A 21,379-nucleotide genomic window follows, 5' to 3' on the forward strand; every position below is an offset into this window, starting at 1 on the left:
AGAAGAAGCTTAGGTGAGCTGAGGTTTATAGATGAGTAAGGACGGAAGGCCTGTCAAGTGCATTGATAAAAGCATAGATGAGGGTCTCAATAACAGTGGTTGAGGTAGAAGCAGAGTTGGACAATGTAATTGGGTGGAAACATTTAGTCTTTGAGGTGGAGAGGATATGGGGTCAAAAACTCAGTTTGAGACCTTCATTGGTTGCTGAGGATGAAAATGTTTTGGTTCAGCCTGAGACCGTGGCTGAGATTGGGGGTGCGAAGGTTAGAGTTGGTGATGAGGGGACAGAGCTCATGGCGGGCTGCACATAATGGCTTTGAACTTTCCCATGTTTAACTGGGAGAAATTGTGGCTGATCTGAGGTTGGATAGTGGGCAAGCAACCTAGCAGTACAGGCAGTGAGGAGGTCAAGAGAACTAGTGAAGTCATAATACTGTCATCAGCTTGTATGTGGAAGCTTGCCTCACGTCATCTCCTTTCTGATAGCTTCTAAACATTTCTCATAAAGAACTTATCTCCTTACAGAGAACATAATCCAAATGTTCATATTATGGGCACTTGAGATACTATAAATCCGCACACCTTGATACTTTAAGACACTAAGTGTCGAAGGATTAGAATGTTAATGCATCCACAAACACCTGTTTTGTCTCATTTACTGTTTTCTAGGAATTGAGGAAAATTGGAACAGAAGAACTCAATGTGCAGCTGTCTGTTTTTGATGAACATGCAGAGGAAGATTCGGACGATTTGAAAAACCGTCTGGAAGATATTAGAATAGAAATGGAATATCCTTTCAGTGCCACTTGATAGTCTTACACTACCTGTGTGCCTTTGTGTACTTTTTCATGGAGATAGCTTTAGTTTCTTAAGAAACCCATAATCTTGGCAACATACAAGGTGTTGAAGCTTCCCTCTTTGAGTAGAACTGAACAGTTAAATTTGTCCCAACTTTGCGCACAGTGATCAGGCTGGGCAGCAATCTGGTTTCAATTGTTCCAGTGGATCCTGTTGAACACCAATGACCTTTTCCCAAAATCATATTGTACTGAACTAAAACCATGTATATCACAACAAGGCCAGAGTGTATGCTAGTTGGAGTCAAACCTTGCCCAAAGGAAGATAGTTGTGGATGTTGGAAGCCAATCATCTCAGTCCTGGGACATAACTGCAGGAGTTGCTCAAGGTAGTGTCCTAGATCCAACCATCTTCACCACTTCCCCATGCCCATCATAAGGTCAGAGGTGGGGATGTTTGCTGATGATCACATAATGTTCAGGACTATTTGCGACCCCTCAGATACCAAAATAATTCCTGCCTGCATGCAGCAAGATCTAGACAACATTCAGGCTTGGGCTGATAACTGACAAAATGGCAGGGGGATGAGAACCTATGCACGGAGTCAGAGGAGGGGGAATCTAGAACAAAAGACAGAAAGGGGAATAAGAAAAGTGATAGGCAGAGAAATCAAGAGCAAGAATCAAATGGACTCAGTGAAAAATAGTGGGAACGGGACAAGTAATGTTAAAAAGACAAGCCTTAAGGCTTTGTGCCTTAACGCGAGGAGCATTCACAATAAAGTGGATGAATTAACCGTGCAAATAGATGTAAACCGAAATGATATAGTCAGGATTACAGAGACATGGCTGCAGGGTGACCAGGGATGGGAACTGAACATCCACGGGTATTGAGGAAGGACAGACAAAAAGCAAAAGGTGATGGAGTTGCATTGCTGGTTAAAGAGGAATTTAACACAATAGTGAGAAAGATAATAGCTCTGATGATGTGGAATCTGTATGGATAGAGCTGAGAAGCACTAAGGGGCAAAAAACGTTAGTGGGGGTTGTATATGGACCCCCAAACTGTAGTGGTGATGTTGAGAATGGCATTAAACAGGAAATTAGAGAAGCAAGCAATAAAAGAACGTATGTAATTATGGGTAACTTTAATCTGCATATAGATTGGGCAAATCAAATTAGTAACAATACTGTAGAGGAGGAATTCCTGGAGTGTAAATGGAATGGTTTTCTGGACCAATACGTTGAGGGATCAACGAGAGAACAGGGCATCCTAGACTGGGTATTGTGCAATGAGAAAGGAATAATTGGCAGTCTAGTTGTGCGAGGCCCCTTGGGGATGAGCGACCATAATATGATAGAATTATTCATTAAGATGGAGAGTGATGTAGTTGATTCTGAGACTAGGGTCCTGAATCTTAATAAAGGAAACTGCAATGGTATGAGGCGCGAGTTGGCTATGATGGATTGGGAAATGTTACTTAAAGGGATGACGGTGGATAGGCAATGGCAAACATTTGAAGAAAGCATGGATGAACTGCAACAATTGTTTATTCCTGTCTGGCACAAAAGTAAAATAGGAAAGGTGACCAAACCATGGCTTATAAGGGAAATTAGAGATAGTATTAGATCCAAGGAAGAGGCATTCAAATTGGCCAGAAAAAACAGACCTGAGGATTGGGAGCACTTTAGAATTCAGCAAAGGAGGACCAAGAGATTGATTAAGAAGGGGAAAATAAAAGTACAAGAGTAAGCTTGCAGGGAACATAAAAACTGACTGTAAAAGCTTCTATAGGTAGGTGAAGGGAAGAAGATTGGTGAAGACAAAATTAGGTCCCTTACAGTCAGAAACAGGGGAATTTATAATGGGGAGCAAAGAATAAGCTGACCAACTAAATACAAATTTTGGTTCTATCTTCACAAAGGAGGACACAAATAACATACCAGAAATGTTGGGGAACACAGGGTTTAGTGAGAGGGAGGAACTGAAAGAAATCAGTATTAGTAGGGAAATGGTGTTGGAGAAATTGATGGGATTGAAGGCCGATAAATCCCCAGGGCCTGATAATGTACATCATGGAGTACTTAAGGAAGTGGCCCTGGAAATAGTGGATGCATTGGTGGTCATCTTCTGAGATTCTATAGACTCTGGAACAGTTCCTTCAGATTGGAGGGTAGTTAATGTAACCCCACTATTTAAAAAGGGAGGTAGAGAGAAAACAAGGAATTATAGACCAGTCAGCCTGACATTGGTAGTGGGGAAAATTCTAGAGTCTATTATAAAATACTTAATAGCTGAGCACTTGGAAAACAGTGGCAGAATCGGACAGAGTCGGCATGGATTTACGAAAGGGAAATCATGCTTGACAAATCTACTGGAATTTTTTGAGAATGTAACTAGTAGAGTTGATGAGGGGGAGCAGTAGATGTGAGTTATTTGGACTTTCAGGAGGCTTTTGACAAAGTCCCACATAAGAGATTGGCGTGTAAAGTTAAAGTGCATGGTGTTGGGGGTAGTGTATTGAGATGGATAGAAACCTGGCTGGCAGACAGGAAACAAAGAGTAGGAATAAACGCGTCTTTTTCCGAATGGCAGGCAGTGACTATTGGGGTACCTAAGGGAGTGGTGCTGGGACTCCAGTTATTCACAATATATATTAATGATTTAGGTGAGGGAACTAAATGTAATATCTCCAAATTTGCAGATGACACAAAGTTGGGTGGGAGGGTGAGCTGTGAGGAGGATGCAGAGATACTTCCATATGATTTGGACAAACTGAGTGAGTGGGCAAATGCATGGCAGATGCAGTATAATGTGGATAATTGTGAGGTTATCCACTTTGGTAGCAAAAACAGGAAGGCAGATTATTATCTGAATGGCTATAAATTGAGAGCGGGGAATGTGCAACGAGACCTGGATGTCCTCGTACACCAGTCGCTGAAGGTAAGCACACAGGTGCATCAGGCAGTAAAGAAGGCAAATGGTATGTTGGCCTTCATAGCGAGAGGATTTGAGTACAGGAGCAGCGATGTCTTGCTGCAATTCTACAGGGCCTTGGTGAGACCACATCTGGAATATTGTGTGCAGTTTTTGGTCTCCTTACCTGAGGAAGGATGCTCCTGCTATAGAGAGAGTGCAGCGAAGGTTTATCAGTCTGATTCCTGAGATGGCGGGACTGACATATGAGGAGAGATTGAGTCGGTTAGGATTATATTCGCTGGAGTTCAGAAGAATGAGGGGCGATCTCATAAAAACCTATAAAATTCTAACATGACTAGACAAGAGTAGATGCAGGAAGGATGTTCCCGATGGTGAGGGAGTTCAGAATCAGGGGTCACAGTCTGAGGATATGAAGTAGACCATTTAGGACTGAGGTGAAAAATTTCTTCACCGAGAGTGTTGAGCCTGTGGAATTCACTACCACAGAAAGTAGCTGAGGCCAAACATTGTATGCTTTCAAGAAGGAGTTAGATATAACTCATGGGGTGAAAGGGATCAAAGGATATGGGGAGAAAGCGGGAGCAGGCTATTGAGTTGGATGATCAGCCATGATCATGATGAATGGCGGAGCAAGCGCGAAGGGCCAAATGGCCTACTCCTCCTAGTTTATATGTTTCTATTCACACTACACGTGCCAGGCAGTGATTATCTCCAAAAAAAGAGGATCAAACCATCTCCCTTCAATGTTCAGTGGTTCAATACCCCACCATCATCATCCTTGGTGTTATAATTGATCATATACTTAACTGGACCAGCCATATAAATGCTGTGGAAACCAAAGCAGGTCACAGGCTGGGAATTCTGTGGCGAGTAACTCACCTCCTGACTCTCAAAGCCTGTCCACCATCTACAAGGCACAAGCCAGGAGTGTGATGGAATACTCTCCACTTGCCTGGATGAATGCAGCTCCAGCAACACCGAAACTATCCAGGACAAAGCAGCCCGCTTAATTGGAACCCCATCCACCATCTCAAACATTCACTACCTCCACCACCGACGCACAGTGGCGGCAGGGTGTACCTTCTACAAAATGCACTGCAGCAACTCACTCACCTTCAACAAGTCCTTACAAAACCATGACCCCTACCATCTTGAAGGGCAAGGGAACGCCACACACTATCCTGACTTGGAACTGTATATCACCGTTCCTCCAGTGTCGGGTCAACATTCTGAAACTCCCTCTCAAACTCCCTGTGGGTGTACCTACATCATGTGGACTGCAGTGGTTCAAGTGGCGGAGGGGTGCTCACCACCACCTCCTCGGGGGCAGTTAGGGATGGGCAACAAATGCTGGCCTTGCGAACAATGCCAGCATCCATGAGCAATTTTTTTAAAAACTTCATGTACTCCTGGGAAATTCCTGATCTCTATCACCTTAGGGTGCTATAAGTACTAATATTTCTTTGAAACAAACTGATTTGCCTGGTGTTAATACTGTGTATTTACCCCCACTGCCCCCACACTACTCTCCAGTGCCATTCTTCTTCTTCCTCTGATTCCCATGCACAATGCAGGCAGTTGGAACGATCTGCTTTCTTTTTCTGTCTGTGCCACTGCTTGTTTCTGTGAATCTGGGTACATAGTGACCATTGATGTCTGCCTTGGAGCTGGCTTGAGATTTTTTTTTACTGCTTTAAAGATGCTATCTAAAAACTTGTTGTTGCATTAATGCCCAGAGGAATGGAGTGATGCAGGAGGTGCTGGCAAGTAGTACGAAAGTGATCACACTCTGATGCCATCAATTTTCAATGAGACCACAGCAATCTAAGGGAATGTGCTACAAAAATCCAATTAGCGTTAACTAATGATAGTAATCGGGCCTGGTGTTGGTTATATAGATCTCCCCAGGCAGCTTTAGTCATTGACTTGTTTTGCCTCTAACTTCCCATCATGGGATTCACTTCCCTAAAAGCTCATTTGTTATTTAAATTATGAAGTAATGAGCTAATCAAAGCTTATCCATTGGACTGTTGTGGAATAGTCTTGTGTGGATTTTAGCTTGAGTGTGGATGCGAGGACTGTGGTAGGCCTCCTGGAATAAAGCTGTGTTTATACATACCTCCTTGGGTTAATTTACAATATGCCAGCTATGTGAGAGTTTACTGTGTTACGTCAAAAAAACTGAAACCAACTTCCTGTCATCACTTCTGGGATAGAAATTGCCTATGTTGCACTTTGAAGGGCCTGCTCTGATCTTAGTTTGTTTTGAAATTGGCCTTCCTGACTGTTTTTGTTAGTGAGCTGTCCAAAAGTGCGACATAAGCTGAAGTTGCTTCAGCAGATAAGCAACATTTAACAGAAATTTCCTTTATTTATATATACTTGGTCATTTTTTTCCCCCTCTCTCCATCCCTTGTTTCTAACTGTGAACAATTGGTGTGTTTACTTATCTGCCTTAAATTTGTGTATGAACTTCCTGAAACCAGATTTAATTGCCGAGCTAAAAGCCCAAAGTCCATTTTATTTTCGACATTAAAGGCTGGGAGAAAATCGAAAGGGGCCCTGCAGATCTGGGCGGGGAATGGTAGGTGAAGGTGAATTAAAGCCCATTTCATTCGAACATTGTGGAAACCTCAATAAAATTAGCAAGGCACTAACCTTATGTTCTTGTGTTCTAACAAGGCGCAGTTAAGTTGAAAGAATTATTTACACAGTTGATAGAGATCACATTTGACTATTGAAATGGGGGGTGTCGGTATTAATTTAACCTTTAAACCCCCTCGCGCTCAATCTCTGAAATGACTCAGTGTTTTATTCAGTATAAGACTTGACACGTGTCTAGCTCCACTGGTTAGGGAATCTAGGACTAGACAGCATAGTCTAAAATTAGAGCCAAACTTTTGGGGGTGAAATTAAGAAATGCTTCTACATGCAAAGGATGTTGGAAGTTAGGAACTCTCCTTCACAAACAGCAGTTGATGTTAGATAAATTATTAATCTGAAAAATATTTTTGTCAGCCAAAGATATTAAGGGATATTGAACAAAGGTGTATGGAGTTAGGTTGCAGACCAGCAATGGCAAAACAGACTTGGGCTAAATGGCCTATGCCTTTTTCTATGTTCTCTATTTGAACGGAGATAATCTGACTCTGTACAGGTACAGAAGAAAATGATTAAGTTGCTGCTGGTTATTCATCATGAGGTATCAGGAAACAAGTATTTGTAAAGCACCTTTAACATTGTAAAAAGTGCCCAAGCACTTTGCAGAGGCATTAAGGACTAAGGTACACGGGAGAAAGAAAGCTCAGGGAGACCTTTTCAATGTTCAAGATTCAGGCTTCTAAGAGGTGACTATAAGCTGAGCATTGATAATCAAGCACTAAGTTCTCACGTCCACTTGGACTCAAACGATAAAGGCTTAAAGTCTTCACATAAAATGCATGGACCCTAACAAGTATTGTCAGCAAATTCAAATGCAATCTTATAATTTTTTATTTAACAAAAGAAGCAATTCGAACTGTTGAAGCTTATAGCAACAGAAGGAAGAGATTCATGCTATCTTGTTTGTGCCACTTGTTAGAATAGCCTAGAACTAATATGGCTGAGAGATATTGTGTGGTACTTTGCTTTTAACTTTGTGATTGACTATGTAGACCGCAATGGTCTTTACAGCTCCAGGACAACTTTATATTTTATGAATAACTTTGGCAGATATTCATTTTTTTTCCAGTATGTTATATTTGTGTGTCTGAGTGCTTCATGCAATATTGGCCCTTTTGAAGGATTTCTAACCAAACCACTTCTTATGCATGTTCATTCCTCTGGTGCATTCGTGGTGATTTTATTTTTGCCTGCTCACTTCATATTTCTATTTTTGCCATAACCTCAAGGGTTGAAATATGATCCGTTGTCTCCAGAACTGAAAGAAAATTGATTTTGGTTTTAGTTCAGTTTTGAAGTAGATGCAAAACAAAACTCATGTAAATTATTTGCAGTTCAAACAGCCTGATGTGTGAATGGGGCCTGAACATAGTTCAGTACAGATTTATCAATTAATTAAATTTCACCTCCTTTTCCCGTTAACAAAAAACAGCTTAAGTTTTCAGTTCTGTGAACCAGGGTTTTGGAGTGGTGCCATTGGAACTGGTTGCTACTATGAAGCTGTACCACAGGAGGGCAGCACAACTACAGCAAAAAAGAACACCCTGTAACTTTCGCAACTATGCTAGAAACATCTGGTTCAAATCTTCATTCACCATTAGAAGCTATGTTCTGGTGAAAACAGATCTGCAAATCATAAACACAGTGGCGCCTGCACAAAATGAATACATCGCTCATTCGTGGAATTTCCTGGTTTTGGCTACTGACATTTAACCATAACTGAGCATAAATCCTGCCCTAAACCTTCCACTACAACAATCTGTAATTCACTTGAAGCGGCTCATCATAACCTTGAATCTCTAAAATAGCTTTGAGGTAGCAATTAGTGGACAGAAACATGAGCACAACGTGGACAGCCACTAGTTCATTTTACTTGAATTACAAGTACAGAATCAAAAGTCGGTTTCAATTATGGGAGAGTTATTTTTCTGCTACCAGTTTTTTTTCTGTGCCCCTCTTCCTGCCATTTTCTGAGTTTTTTTAGCCAGTTTTAGCCTGGTCCCACAGACCCCGTCAATTCTCTTTTATTTCTTCCATGGACTATGGGCATCACTAGTGAAGTCAGCATTTGTTGACCATGCCTTATTGCCACAACTGAGTGGCTAGCTAAGCCTTTTCAGAGGGCAGTTAAGAGTCAACCACAATGCCTGTGCCTCACCTAAGTATTCATTGCTTTGGCGTGGCCACAGTTGGACGTTGGAGGGAAGGGTATTGATGACAGTTGTTGCTGCTTCTGTGCTCAACTGAAGCACACTCAGGTGCAGCTGAGCATGGGGCCGCTATTGACATGAGTGAGATCTTGAGCTGTGTGTCTTTTTTTAACCTGTCCATCACTTGAGTACTGAAGCCATTTGTAACTTTCCGTCTACCCCCTCAGCTGAAATTAGTCATCTCAGAACAGAACAGTCCTGTAGTGTTTGGGTTAAGTAGATTAGGGAGGAACTGGTTGGTAACCAGAGGACACAGATTTAGGATAATTGGCAGAAGAAGCAGGGGTAAAATGCGATTTTTTTTTTTACATAGCAAGTGTCATGATTGGGAAAGCACTACCTGAAAGGGTAGCGGAAGCAGCTTCATTGGTAACTTTCAAAAGGGAAATTGGATAAATATTTGAAAAAGTATTTTTAGAGATGGATGAAAGAATTGACACGATGGACCAAATGGTCTCTGTGTGCTGTAAGATTCTATAAAGAAGTTGAGGTATATTTAATGTGGTCATTGTAGCTCTTAATGCTGATACAGAATACTTTAGTAATACTGAGGAATGGAGAATTTCACACACATCTTGGATGTAATGGATATTGTGAAATCCAAGCCATTCCTTGATATTTCTTTGAACTCCTGTAGGAAATCACAGTAAGCACCTTTATGTCATTGCCGGCAGTTGTTAACATTGCTGGGATCAAATTTAAAAGCAGAGTCGTGTACTTGAAACTGATCACTGACTTTTTTTTTGTTCCGTGTTGAAACAAATGTAAATAAAAGTGATGGAGTTTGAGATTGGTTTTACAGAAAGTTTTCAAGCTATCATAAGCGACTTGGAGTTTTTAGCAAATTCTTTTGTGACCAATTCCATGGCCATGAGCGATCTTGAGAAAGGAAACCGCTTCCATTAATTCATTTTGGGTGTTTCAGTAGTACTTCTGTTTTAAGCCTCCCTGTGATCAAGATTTGGAGCTACAAAATGCATCACCAAACTTTTAGGATGTAAAGCAAACGAGTTTTTCTGAAAGGATGGATAAAGATGGGCCAAACAGTCACGAACCAACCGTGTATCATGACCGACAATGTTTGCTTTCCACACCAACAATCTGAAAATCTGGATGAGGCAAAAAAAAAAACTACATTAAAAATTCCTCTAGCAATTCAGAGAAAAATAATATGAGAAATGGTTGGAGAGACATATGAGACTGTTAGACAGGAAATGACTAGCTGGTCTGTTAAGGATGCCTCTCACTCATGATGCCTGGAACATCATGACTAGACACTTGCAACCCTCGGCAGTCATGCAATCTGCTGGGAGAAGCCCAAAAAAATCTTCATTTAGTCATTGCAAAAGGCTGGTGGAAATAAAAAGTGGGGAAAGAACTTTTTGTTTATTTTTAAAATAAATTGGGGAATGGGTATGCATGAGAAAACAATCTGTAGTTCTGATTTTCATCATTCTTTTGCTCTCTTAATATTTATCTCTCCTTTCTTAGCTCCACCTATGATGCTAGCCAGAGATTGACAGATTTGTGTTTGGATATGGAACCAAGCTGGGGTAGATTGAGATAAGGTCCAGATTAGCCAGAATCTAATTGAATGCCAGAACAGACTATTGGGATTGATTGGCTGCCTCCTGTTCGAGCATTTCTGGTGTTCCTAACACTCACATTAATGGAAAAGGTAATCCCACCATCACTGCCATGCACACACAGCACCATCACCCCACCGCACCCCCCCCCCCCCTCCTCTCCACACACCCCCCCCAGCCCATTCCAAAATCCCACCCAAGCACCCATGTCACCTTTCTGCAAGGAGGAGTCTACACATCAGGTTTGATGTACGAGGACATTCCATTTGAGCTGCACCCTGTCTCATCTGATGTCCACATGTGCCAATAGGTACCATTGTATAGTCCATGGGCATTGAGGCTAGGTGTTGATCTGGATGAGGTCAGCTAACTCAGCTCAGTGCAACAGCTACTACCATTTATGTAACTTATGTAACACCTTTAAAGTAGTAACATGTCCCGAGGTGCTCTAGCAGTTGACACTGGGAAATTTAGATGCGTGTGTGACTTAGGTTTGCAGGATACACACTAAATCATCAAATCTTGTAGCATAGAGTGAAGCCATTCAGCCTTTCATGCCTAATGCTGGCTGTTTGAAGGAGCTATCCAATATAAGCTAGAATTTTTTAAAACTCAAACACGGAATGTGAATGTGCAAATTGAGAGTTAAAACTTTTAAAAGTGCTACAAAGTTTAATCGGTTGGTATTTTTAGTTGGGCAAAGTGATTGGGCTATTGAGATGATAATTGTTCTAGATTGTTATTTGTTCCTTCAAAAAGAAAGTGCGTCTAGTTCAGGTAAGGCATTCTGGCTCCTTCAATTATAATTGCAAATGAATAGATTGGGGATAAAAAGGATGATGCTATTTCACAGGCAGATGTAAAGATTGTGCAGTGATAATGGGGGAATATTCAAGACCTTGTAATTATGACAGTCGTGCAGAATCATTTAAAGTCTGTGGCAGTATAAAATTCGTGGCACATTTCTCTCAATTTTGTATTGAAGATTGATATTAAGGCATATAATGAGTGCTCTAAATATGGATCCTTCAAACAACTCACTGTGATTACCAATCAGTGTGTCTGCCTCATGCATGCAGTTCCCATACTAAAGTGCTTTTTCTATGACAGCAAATGATTCATTTTGCATAAAAAGGAAAGGCTTGTGTCTGTATCGCTGCTCCATTAGTTCTGTTATCCTCAGTCAATGAGCTTATCTTGGCCTGTTGTACTGATAGAAATCATGCAATTAACTGCTGCTCAAAAGCAACTGTTTGTTGCAAGGGCTTTCTAATTCCTAGTTTGCAGTACAGCGTTAGCTAAGTTTTTCCTTTTTAATGGTTCTATCCAGATGGGTTGCTCTGACTTGCAGCCTCTAGGAACTTATCCAAGAATTTTTTTTAAAAAAGAGGTTAAAATAAATTGTTGAAAATTCTGTTATAAATTGAAAATAATGGAAATGGATACCAGGTCTGTTCAGATACAATAGAGAAAAGATGGGTTATGATTTTGTGTTTGATGCTAAACAGTGGAGGGAGTGTAGGATTGAGGGTATTGCCGACAGGAAGGGAGTGCAGGCTTGACAGTGTTATTAACTGGGAGGAAGTGCAGGGTGTGAGGGTATTACTGACAGGGTTGAGGCGGCTGTATTATTCACTCGGGAAGTGCAGGATGGAGGTATTATCAGCCGGGGAAAATGTAGTGCAGGGTAAGGGGTATTATCAGCTACAAGTTCCCTTCCCTTTTCAAACCACTCCCTCCACCATCACTCCCAGAATTGCCTGATATTAACCCGCTCAGCTTTTTTGTGGGCCTCCACAAGTGGCCTGGATGCTATTCTATAAGCTGTCAGTACTTGTGTTATTGACAACAATCAATAACAACGACAACTTGCATTCATACAAGAAAAAAGTTGCTATTCCTACAACCCTATAAAAGTGTCAATCAAACAGACCATTAAAGTATTGAAAACAGAGGCTTCAAACACTTCACAGCTGTGAGAATGGATGTTATTTTTTAATGTAATGGGGAATATTGTGTTCTGTAAAAACAAAAAAGGCTGTGTTTGCATGTGTGTGTGCGCGAGAGATTTAATTAAGTTGGGCAAGAGATTGACAGGAGTCCGGTTGTCTGGAGGGTTGGAAACATGAAAAGATAGGGGTATCAAATTTGAGGTGCAAGTGAATAGGTTAGATCTAACATTTGCCTTTTTAGATAAGCTGAGAGTTTGTTTGAATATCAAAGGGGAGTCAGAGGTAACAAGAAACATGTTTGCATCTTGCAGGAGTTCCATAGGTAAATAGTAGTGGGGATATATTTTACTAACCCAAAAGCAAAGAGGAGACAGAAATATGAAATATCTATTTGGAATGGCTTGAGTTTCAAGGAGGTGCAGGAGAACAATGGAACAGAGATGAAAGAGAAAAAATGTATATTAGTTATACTGGATAGCTGGATTTAGCTGTTGAGTTAGAGATGGCTGGAGATAGCTGGAGCTCTGAACTGAGAGAGGTTGCAGTTTGAATCACCCATCCAGTCAAGCCAGAAAGGTCTTGGGCTTCTGAAGTGGATTCCACCGCAGAGTGGAAGAGGGTAAAGGTCATGTGGTACACCTTTATTGAACCTACAGTAGTTTGCCTTGTGTAATATTGCTGGATTTCATAGTAAACATCTATAAGGCCTGGAAAGTAGTGTTTCGGGGTGAATGCTTTGTAAGACCATAATTGTGCAACTGTAATCTTGGGTGCCTAAGTTTTCTTTTATTTTTGTTCATAAAACTTTTGGGATTTTAAAAATTAAAAGTAAATGTGTTACTGCACGTCTTACTGCTGAGATTGGGACCTCATCATCTTGGTTTCAGAATACAAGAAAAAGATAATGGCCCGTAAGCCAAGTTTCCCTCTGGGATTTGGTTTGCGCAGCAATTAACACCAGCTGTGGTCATAACAGCTCTTAATCTTACAAGTAAGCATTGAGACATTGACAAAAGAGATCACAGCGCAATTTATTATAACCACTTAACAATATTGATCAAGCAAAGTCAACAATCCTCTCCAGCTGTCAGAACAGAAACCCCTGCTGGGAAAATTCTTTTGAGTTTGGGCTCTCAGTCAAACATGCATAATGAGGCTATCCAGCTCTACTGAAAAAACTTCTTGCACCTGTCCTCATTATGTGTTATGTGAGAGGTGAGGGCTAGAGGGGCTAACAACCTTTTAATACAGCTGAGTCAAAGCCCGCCTTGGCACTCAGTCATCCCTGTGGTTGCTTCCAATTCGCTTCTGGGGGCAATGGGTCTGACTCTATCCTTCACCTGTTTTCCCCTGTCCCGGAGCGAAAATTGTGCCATTCTGGGGCCTTTCCATCTAGGTGGGTGTGGCAAGTCAGGAAATTTCCCGACTCGGGCTATCCACCTTGGTAGCAAAGACCCAGGCCTGATTGTGTCCCATCAAATAGTGTTCCCTAAAACTTTTTGTTTTAATTTTGGTGGACGTGCCCTTTTACAATGGAAGCATTTTCTTCCCCCCCCCGCCATGTTCCGTTCAACTTTCAGCAATCTATGGGATCCAGTATAAGGAACAGAGGAGACCACTTTATCTAAGAGAATCGAGGTATTGTTGATATGTCCCCTTAACAATAGTTGTACAGATGTGAATGAAGTCTTCCAGATGCTGCTGAACACTGTGAAGGATTCCAAAGCAGAACAGTACTTCCTGTCTATTCTTCAGCACTTGCTTCTGATACGCAATGATTACCAAGCCAGGTAGGTGACTTCTTCAGTGTTAATTTTGAATGCTACTTGCCCATAAACATTTTATAATATTTTCATCAAATAGTAAACCTCTCTTGCAACACACTAGGAATTTTTCCCTGTTCAACAGTTGTTTAGGTTTAGTACTCTCTTGCACTTTGTGCCTACTCTGGTTTTGGTTCACTGTCCTATATGTGAAAGAATTAGTACAGATTACTCGAACAATAGTTCAAGCTAAACCAAGCTGCAACTGGCGTGATAATGGGCGAGAAGTTGGAGGGACAAAAAAGAAACGAGGGGGACTGCTGTGGTGTTGCACATAGAGAGAGAACCTGCATTCGAATCGGCACCTACTCTTGCCTGCTGATTTCAAGTGAGGTAGAGGCTTTTGGACAAATGGAGCTAACACTCATGATTAGGTGGTCTTCTAAGGACAAATAAATATTTGATCTGTACTTAAATGAATATGTTATTGCCTTTTCCCCACATTCTCTCAATGGAAAAAGCAAGCCCATAGTTGTTTGGCAGACCTATCGGTCATCAAAATGGGGTTTGTCCCTTGACTTTTGTAAGTGTGAAATAAACTCTTCTGTTGAGGAAAAATGCAAACTCTTAAAAACTATTTTGTATTGAATGCAAAGCTGGTTTAACCACGGGGACAAGAGGGATGAAATTATTTCACCAGCACTGAAGGTATCTTGCAGCCTAATGTCCACCTTCTCGGGTTTAGGATTTGAGCAATCACAGCACTAATGGAGTGTTGCATTGGTCATGTTGAACTGTTGGCCTCATCTGGTGAGGTAGGTGTGTGTACTTTGAACAACAATGTTCAATAAGTTGAGTTTATCTAGTGCCTTCAATGAAAAAACAATCTCAAAACACTTAGAAGGCATTGTAAAACAAAGTATGGCATGGAGCCAGATAAGGAAATATAAAAGCAGATGACCAAAAGCTTGGTCAAAGAATTAAAGTTTAAGGAGTGTCATAAAGGAAGAAAGTGAGGTGGAGAGGTATCGCAAGGGTATTTGAGAGATTAGGGTGCAGGCAGCTGAACACATGGCTACCAGTGTTGGATAATTAAAATAAAGGATCTGCAAGAGTTCAGAATTAGAGGAACGCGGATATTTCCGAGTGTTGTAGAGCTAAAGGAGATTACAGAGATAGGAAGGGGCAAGGCCATGGAGGAATTTGAAAACAAGGATGAGAATCTTAAAATCTTTGCTTGACTGGGAGCCAGTATAGGTCATCAAGCCCAGTTGCGAAGAACAGGGAGTTCTCTTGGGATCTTGACCAACATTCTGTCTTCAGTTAATAACCTGAAAAACAAATTAACCAATGAATCACCTACTGCTGCTTGTGGGATATTGGTTTTGCAAAATGCCTGTTGTGTTTTCCTACATAAACGCAGAACTTGAAAATAATTGCTTGTCTGTGAAGTACTATGAGAAATTTTCAACACTGTTTTAGAAATGTCTACTCAAATTGAGTGTTTGTAGCTGTCAGAGAATATTGAACAGGCTGAGGTTCTTTTCTCTGGAGAAGAGAAGATTTTGGGATGACCGCTAAAGGTTGTTAAAATCTATGAAAGTTTGGCACATAGATGTAAAGAAGAGGTTTTGACTTGGCGGGTGAGACCAGAACTAGGGGCAATAAATATAATAATAGTGGCTGATAAATCCATTGGGGATTTCAGGAGGAAGTTCTTAACACAGGGTGGTGAGAATGTGGAACATGCTACCACAGGAGTATTTAAGGGGAAGTTGGATAAGCATGAGGGAGAAATGATTTTTTTGCATGTAGGTAGACTGATTGATGCTAGGCCCCTTGGGCTGAAGGAGCTTTGTGTGTTGCATTACTGCAGAGAGAATAGTGAATGTCAGTGTTTTCAGGTCAATGAGGAAGAATACCACAGTGATGAGAGTTTGTACAATAAAAGCGAGAATTCTTAACTCTGAAAAAGGCTGATGATAGTTGCAGATTTCAACAATTTTTCCTATTTTCTCTCATTTTCGTGATTTATGTTGGGTACAGTTCCCCAGTTCAAGCAACCAATCCCCCAGTACTTCAACCAATAACCACCCTTAAAACATCAGTTTGGTTAGCAATTGTTGGAAGGGTTTTCAACTGATATCCTCTTGCGCAACCCCTCCCCAGCCATTATTTGACGTGTGATGTTCACACGAAAGTGGTTCTTTCACACACAACCTTTACTACAGAGATGTCTTTGAGTAAAGAGTGGACTATTCTGCTTACAGTTAAATTTCATGAGAAAACATAATGGGCAGAATCATCCCAGATTTGCACTGGCCACGATGGCGGGTTTTCACGCTGTATTGTCCCAAGCCCACCACCTTAATTATGCATTCCTGGGAAACACAGCATTTTCATGGTGGGTGGGCTCTCACTGCAGGGAAGATGTCCACGAAAGGCAAAAAGACTGCAGCCCCCAGGTTTAACATCTGGAAACATTGATTTAAACTCATCTCTGGCCTCTCAGACTCCATGGTACACACCTGTTCAGCCCCTAAGGCTGGACACCTGCATTATTACAAAATGGGTAATCTGCTAGGAAAACGCTTTCTTTCCTCCTCTCATTGTAAAGTAAAAAGCCAAAGTTTTTTCATATTTTGAATGCTTTGAGCACTGGGGTAATTTCAGTTCTGATTGTAATGAATGATCTTGAACAGCAGGTGGTACAATTGCTCTTTCAATTTGAGCTGCTGTCTGGTTTACTCAGATTGTGGCAGCTTTGCTGATGTCCTTGTTATAGTGCGTTACACTCTTTGAAGGCATTTAGTTTGTATTGCTTTTACATTCACTTTCAGATGTCTGGCATCCTGAATGAATTGGTGATGTTAAAATACATGCAATGCCTATCCTCCAGTTGAGTGCTGCTCATATTTGGTGAATACCTTCCAGCCAGTGAGCTGCAAGGAAAGGTTACTTGACTGATCATAGGATCATCTAGCACTGAAAGAGGCCATTCAGCCCTTTGTGCCTGTGCTGGCTCTTTGAAAAGAGCGATCCAGTTAGTGCCATTTTCTTGCTGTTTCCATGTAGTCCTGCATATCTTCCCTTTTTCAGTTAGATGTTCAAAAGTTTGATTCAAGAGTTTTTGAGCAAGACCTTTGGGAGGGAGGTGGACAGGGAGAAGTGTTTAGCAAGAGAATTCCAGAATACAGGGGCTTGACAGCTGAAGGCATGGCCACCAATGGCCGGGTGAAGGGAGAGGAGGATGCCCAAGAGGACAAAGTCTGAGCAAAAGCAAGTTTGAGGGGAGGATGTAGGGCTGGAGGACATTAGACTGAGGGAAAACTGAAGCCACGCAGGAATTTAAATACAAGGAGGAGAATTTTAAATTTGAGATGTGGAAGACTAAGTCAACTAGAGCAGGTGTGAGCGAACTTAGTGCAGCATGGAATACGGGAAGTGATTTTAGATGTGTTGAAGTTTGGAGAGTGGGTGAGAAGTAGGCTGGGAGAACACCTTACCATGAAACACATTATTTGGATGCCAGCGTGCATTTGCCCAGTTAATGCCCTGAAGTTTAATTGATAGCGAAGTTAGTTTGTACATTGGGGAGGGAGCTGGCTGCTGGATTATGGCTCCAGGTAGGAAGAAAGCAGGATATGAATGAATGTACAAAATTGACAGTCAGGGAAAGACCAGCTGGTTCAGTAAATCTGCCCCTGGAGCATCTTGATTGTTCACCTCTTCCTGCATGGCCACATGATCTCTTAGGGAGACAAAAAAACCCAAAGACTTGATTAGAGAAACAATACCCTGGAAATTTCCCCTCTGAACCCCTCAGGTAACCTATGAAGACACTTAAGTTGCCTTCTCTATGATGTGATCTCAGCCCCAGGATGTAATGAATATATCATTCTTCTCAGCTCCATGCAAGCCATTCTTTTCTGTTTTTATATTTTTCATATAGTCTGATGGCCCTTGCCAGACACAGTAAATTGTTTGCCTTTTTGACTGGAAAGGGATTTTTTTCTCATGAAACAAGCATATCAACATCTGATGAACTCTGAGTTTAGACTGTTGGAAAAAAATTCCTCCTTGTTCTGAGTACATTTAAGGTCAGAAATGATTACAGTACTTGAACGTAGATTTAATGCGTCACTGCTGCTCTTTGTGGAAGCCTTGGTGATACAATATTCTTTTTGTCCAGGCACACAGGATGCAGTTGAGACAAATCACCCATGATCTCATGGTAACTTGTGACCCTTGCACATTTGAAACTTTCAGCCTTCAGCCAGAATAGTTTTAAGCAGAAACAGGTCTTGGCTACTGATGATATATTGCATCAGTGTCAAAATGTCACTGAAGAAAAGAACAGTTCCAATCTGAGTGACCATTGCAAGCTCAAAATTTTAAGTGAATTATTTACATACTCCATTTCAAACCAACTGTTGTAAGTGATACAGCCTGTAGGTGGCAGTGTTGTTCTATCATCAAAACCACAGTTTTTCCACAGAGCAACATGCTTCTGAACCTGCAAAGAAAAATGCTTTGTAAACTTTTTGTTCTGAAGTACAGTTTCTTTCAAATATAAATAGAATAATTTTCTGTGAAAAATATAGTATTCCTGAAATAAATTCTCTACCTCCTGATACTTACTTTGGACTGACAGATTCCTGATCAACCCTGAGACATATTACCTTGCTTTGCATTCTAAAAAACCACCTAGAGTTTCAGTTTAACTGGGATGCAGTACGCAGACAATTCCCAAGAATACATGCCCAAAGCCCAGAGGATACATCATCAGCCTTACCTCAGTGGTAACACTGAGCCCTCTGAGTTAGAAGGTTGTGGGTTCAAGTCCTACTGCAGTGACTTGAGCATAAAATCTAGGCTGACAAGCTCCCAGTGTGGTCCTGAGGAAGCACTGCACTGTCAGAGGCGCCATCTTCCAGTTGAGATGTTATGCTGATGCCATGCCTGCTATCTCCAGTGGATGTGAAAGATTCTGTGACATTGTGAGCAACAGCAGGAGAGTTCTACCAGGGTTCGTTGTTGGGGAAGGAGACAGTTAACGCACAAGGAGTTCAATTGCTAATCATCACTTAACAACCTAAGTACCCATTTGGGTGTGTAAAAGGGAAAACAGGTGAGACAAGTTTGCTCTGTAGACAGTTTTATGCACCAGAAATAAAACTCGATCTGAGGCAGTCGGTCTTGGCCTCAGTCTTTATTGCCAAACAGTCTTTGGCGCTTAACATTCTAGGCCGTGTATTTTATATATATATATATATATATATATATGTGTGTGTATGTATGTATATATATATATCAATCAACATGACACATTGCAAAATAGATTAACTTTTATCTTATTTGTCTCACTTATGTCATTTATCTCATTGCTGTTTGTGGGAGTTTGCTGTGCAGAAATTGGTTCCTGCGCTCCCCCACATTGCAACAGTGATTACACTTCAAATGTACCCCACTGACTGTAAAGCGCTTGGGGGCTTTGTGCAGCCATGTTTGGTGTTGTAGAAATGCAAGTGCTTTCTCTTTTTGAGACCTTGGGTGCAAGTTTGCTAGGGATAGAGCCTGCTAAGTGTTTGTTTTGGCTTTATTAGAATCCGCAGTCAGTCTGACTGTCTGACTGCTGAGTTCTCCCACTATGTTTATATAAAAGTGCCTCCAAAACCACTTCAAATTCATGTAGAACTAGCAGTGCAAACCTACCACAGCGTTTAGTCAGGGGAATTTAACATAAATCGTCACAATTTGTTGACACCTTTCAATAAATTGCTCGTATAGATATTAACGAAACATTTCAAGTCACATTTTAAATTTTTTTTTAAAAATTTCAGGTGAAGGTCTAGCTTTAAAAAATAATATATGCAGGGACAGGAGGAGTGGCACCTTTCTGACAGGCAGCTGTCAAATGCCACAGGGCTGCGGTACTGACTGCTTTCAAACAGTTGGTGTCACTGTTGCTCTTCAAGTAAAGAATGGGTGTTGTCTCTGTAAAAACAGCACAACGCAATTTTTTACTTTTCTCTCAACCTTATAGCTCAAAATGTCCTATTCGGTGTTTTTCAACTTGCACCAATGTTATAAGGGATAGAAGTCCATTACACGATGTTGTTTATGTTTCTGAATTAAACCAAAGCACAAGTCCCTAATTCTGAACAGATGGCCTTAACAATGAATGCAGCTGCATTGCCAAACCACAATCTGTTTTTATAAAGCTTAAAAAAAAAATGTTTCGAGCAATTAAAAAAATAAGAAATACTTGAAACCTTCCCATTTTTATTCTCCCCTCTCTGGGAAGAACGTTCTGGAAAAGTCATTTTTTGTGTTTTGTTTTATTTTTATTAAAAAATGCAAGCTCTTTTGTGTTTGTGATTCATTTTCCTTCATGCTTTCTTCATGTACTCCATTTTGCAGCACTCTGCAGTACTGGTACATTACGATGGAGCTCATTTCCTCCCCCTCTTCACTTCTTTCTCAGCTCTCCCAGGACCCGAGCAGTTCAATTTGTGAGAGAGCTTGTTCGGGGATTATTGAGCAAAGCCTTACTGTGAGCCTCTATAATAAATTAAATTGTGAGACCGTTCGATTAAAGCTATTTTCATCCCTCGCCACCATCACACAGACACAGTTAGAAGTCAGACTGAAAATGATTGAGACTGAGAGATGTAAATGAAAATGGAGATCTGCAGCTAATAACTATTATCTTATAGTGTATTGTGATTTTGAAATTTTTTTTGTCAAAAAATCTTGAGCATATTTTGCATCGAATGAATTGGAATTGAAATGTAGTTTTTGCCTGTGCTGCACATAATGCAGCAGCTTGTCTTCATCTGTACATTGCTCTCTGCTTGAGTGCCCCTCCCTTCTTTGTTTCTTTCAAGGCTGCTACAGTATTTTCCCATTTTTTCAACTGTTCATAAATCTTTGAATTGCTGAGGACTTTTAGGGACACCCGTTAGATAAATATTTGTGCAAAATTGATTCCTCTTTGAAGGTAAAGCTAAGACTGCCCAAAAAAAAACATTTTGTAGAGGTGAAATAAAGGACAGTGCTGCCCTGCATCAGACAAAATCCAGCATTAACGCTTAGTGTCCCAAAATAGCTTTAACAACCAAGCAGCATGAGTTTTAACATAATCTTTATGTAAGAAATCTATAACGGGCTATTCAGTTCTCAGTCAAAGTTGAACGTTTATTGACATGGATTTAATCCATGCGTTGTTGCTTTCTGTTTACTTTATTTCCTCTCCACCACCCCCCCCACCACCGTCCCTACCTCTCTCCTAAAATGTGTTCCATTCCTAGTAGGCGCTGGCAAGACTTGATATCTTATCAAAGTGATGAATAAAACTAAGTCCTGAGTGCTAGCAGTCCATTCGACTGAGGTTGGAACACTAGTTGAACCAGATCAATCAATCTCTACATATAGTCACTTTACATCATCACTGGGCTGCCATAGTA

General features: G+C 40.9%; 1 protein-coding gene across 2 annotated transcripts in view; it reads left to right on the top strand.

Moving 5' to 3' along the window:
* The window catches only part of LOC121280875 (protein diaphanous homolog 1-like), a 342,942-nt gene that overhangs the window by 96,175 nt on the left and 225,388 nt on the right, over positions 1-21,379 (top strand). For both annotated transcript variants that reach the window (XM_041193196.1, XM_041193197.1), the window contains 2 exons: positions 670-788; positions 13,821-13,937. In XM_041193196.1, coding sequence (XP_041049130.1) covers positions 670-788; positions 13,821-13,937 — 236 coding nt within the window. The remainder of the gene's footprint in view (positions 1-669; positions 789-13,820; positions 13,938-21,379) is intronic.

The sequence above is a fragment of the Carcharodon carcharias genome, chromosome 8 (genome assembly GCF_017639515.1).
Source record: "Carcharodon carcharias isolate sCarCar2 chromosome 8, sCarCar2.pri, whole genome shotgun sequence".
In the NCBI taxonomy this organism is placed as follows: Eukaryota; Metazoa; Chordata; class Chondrichthyes; order Lamniformes; family Lamnidae; genus Carcharodon; species Carcharodon carcharias.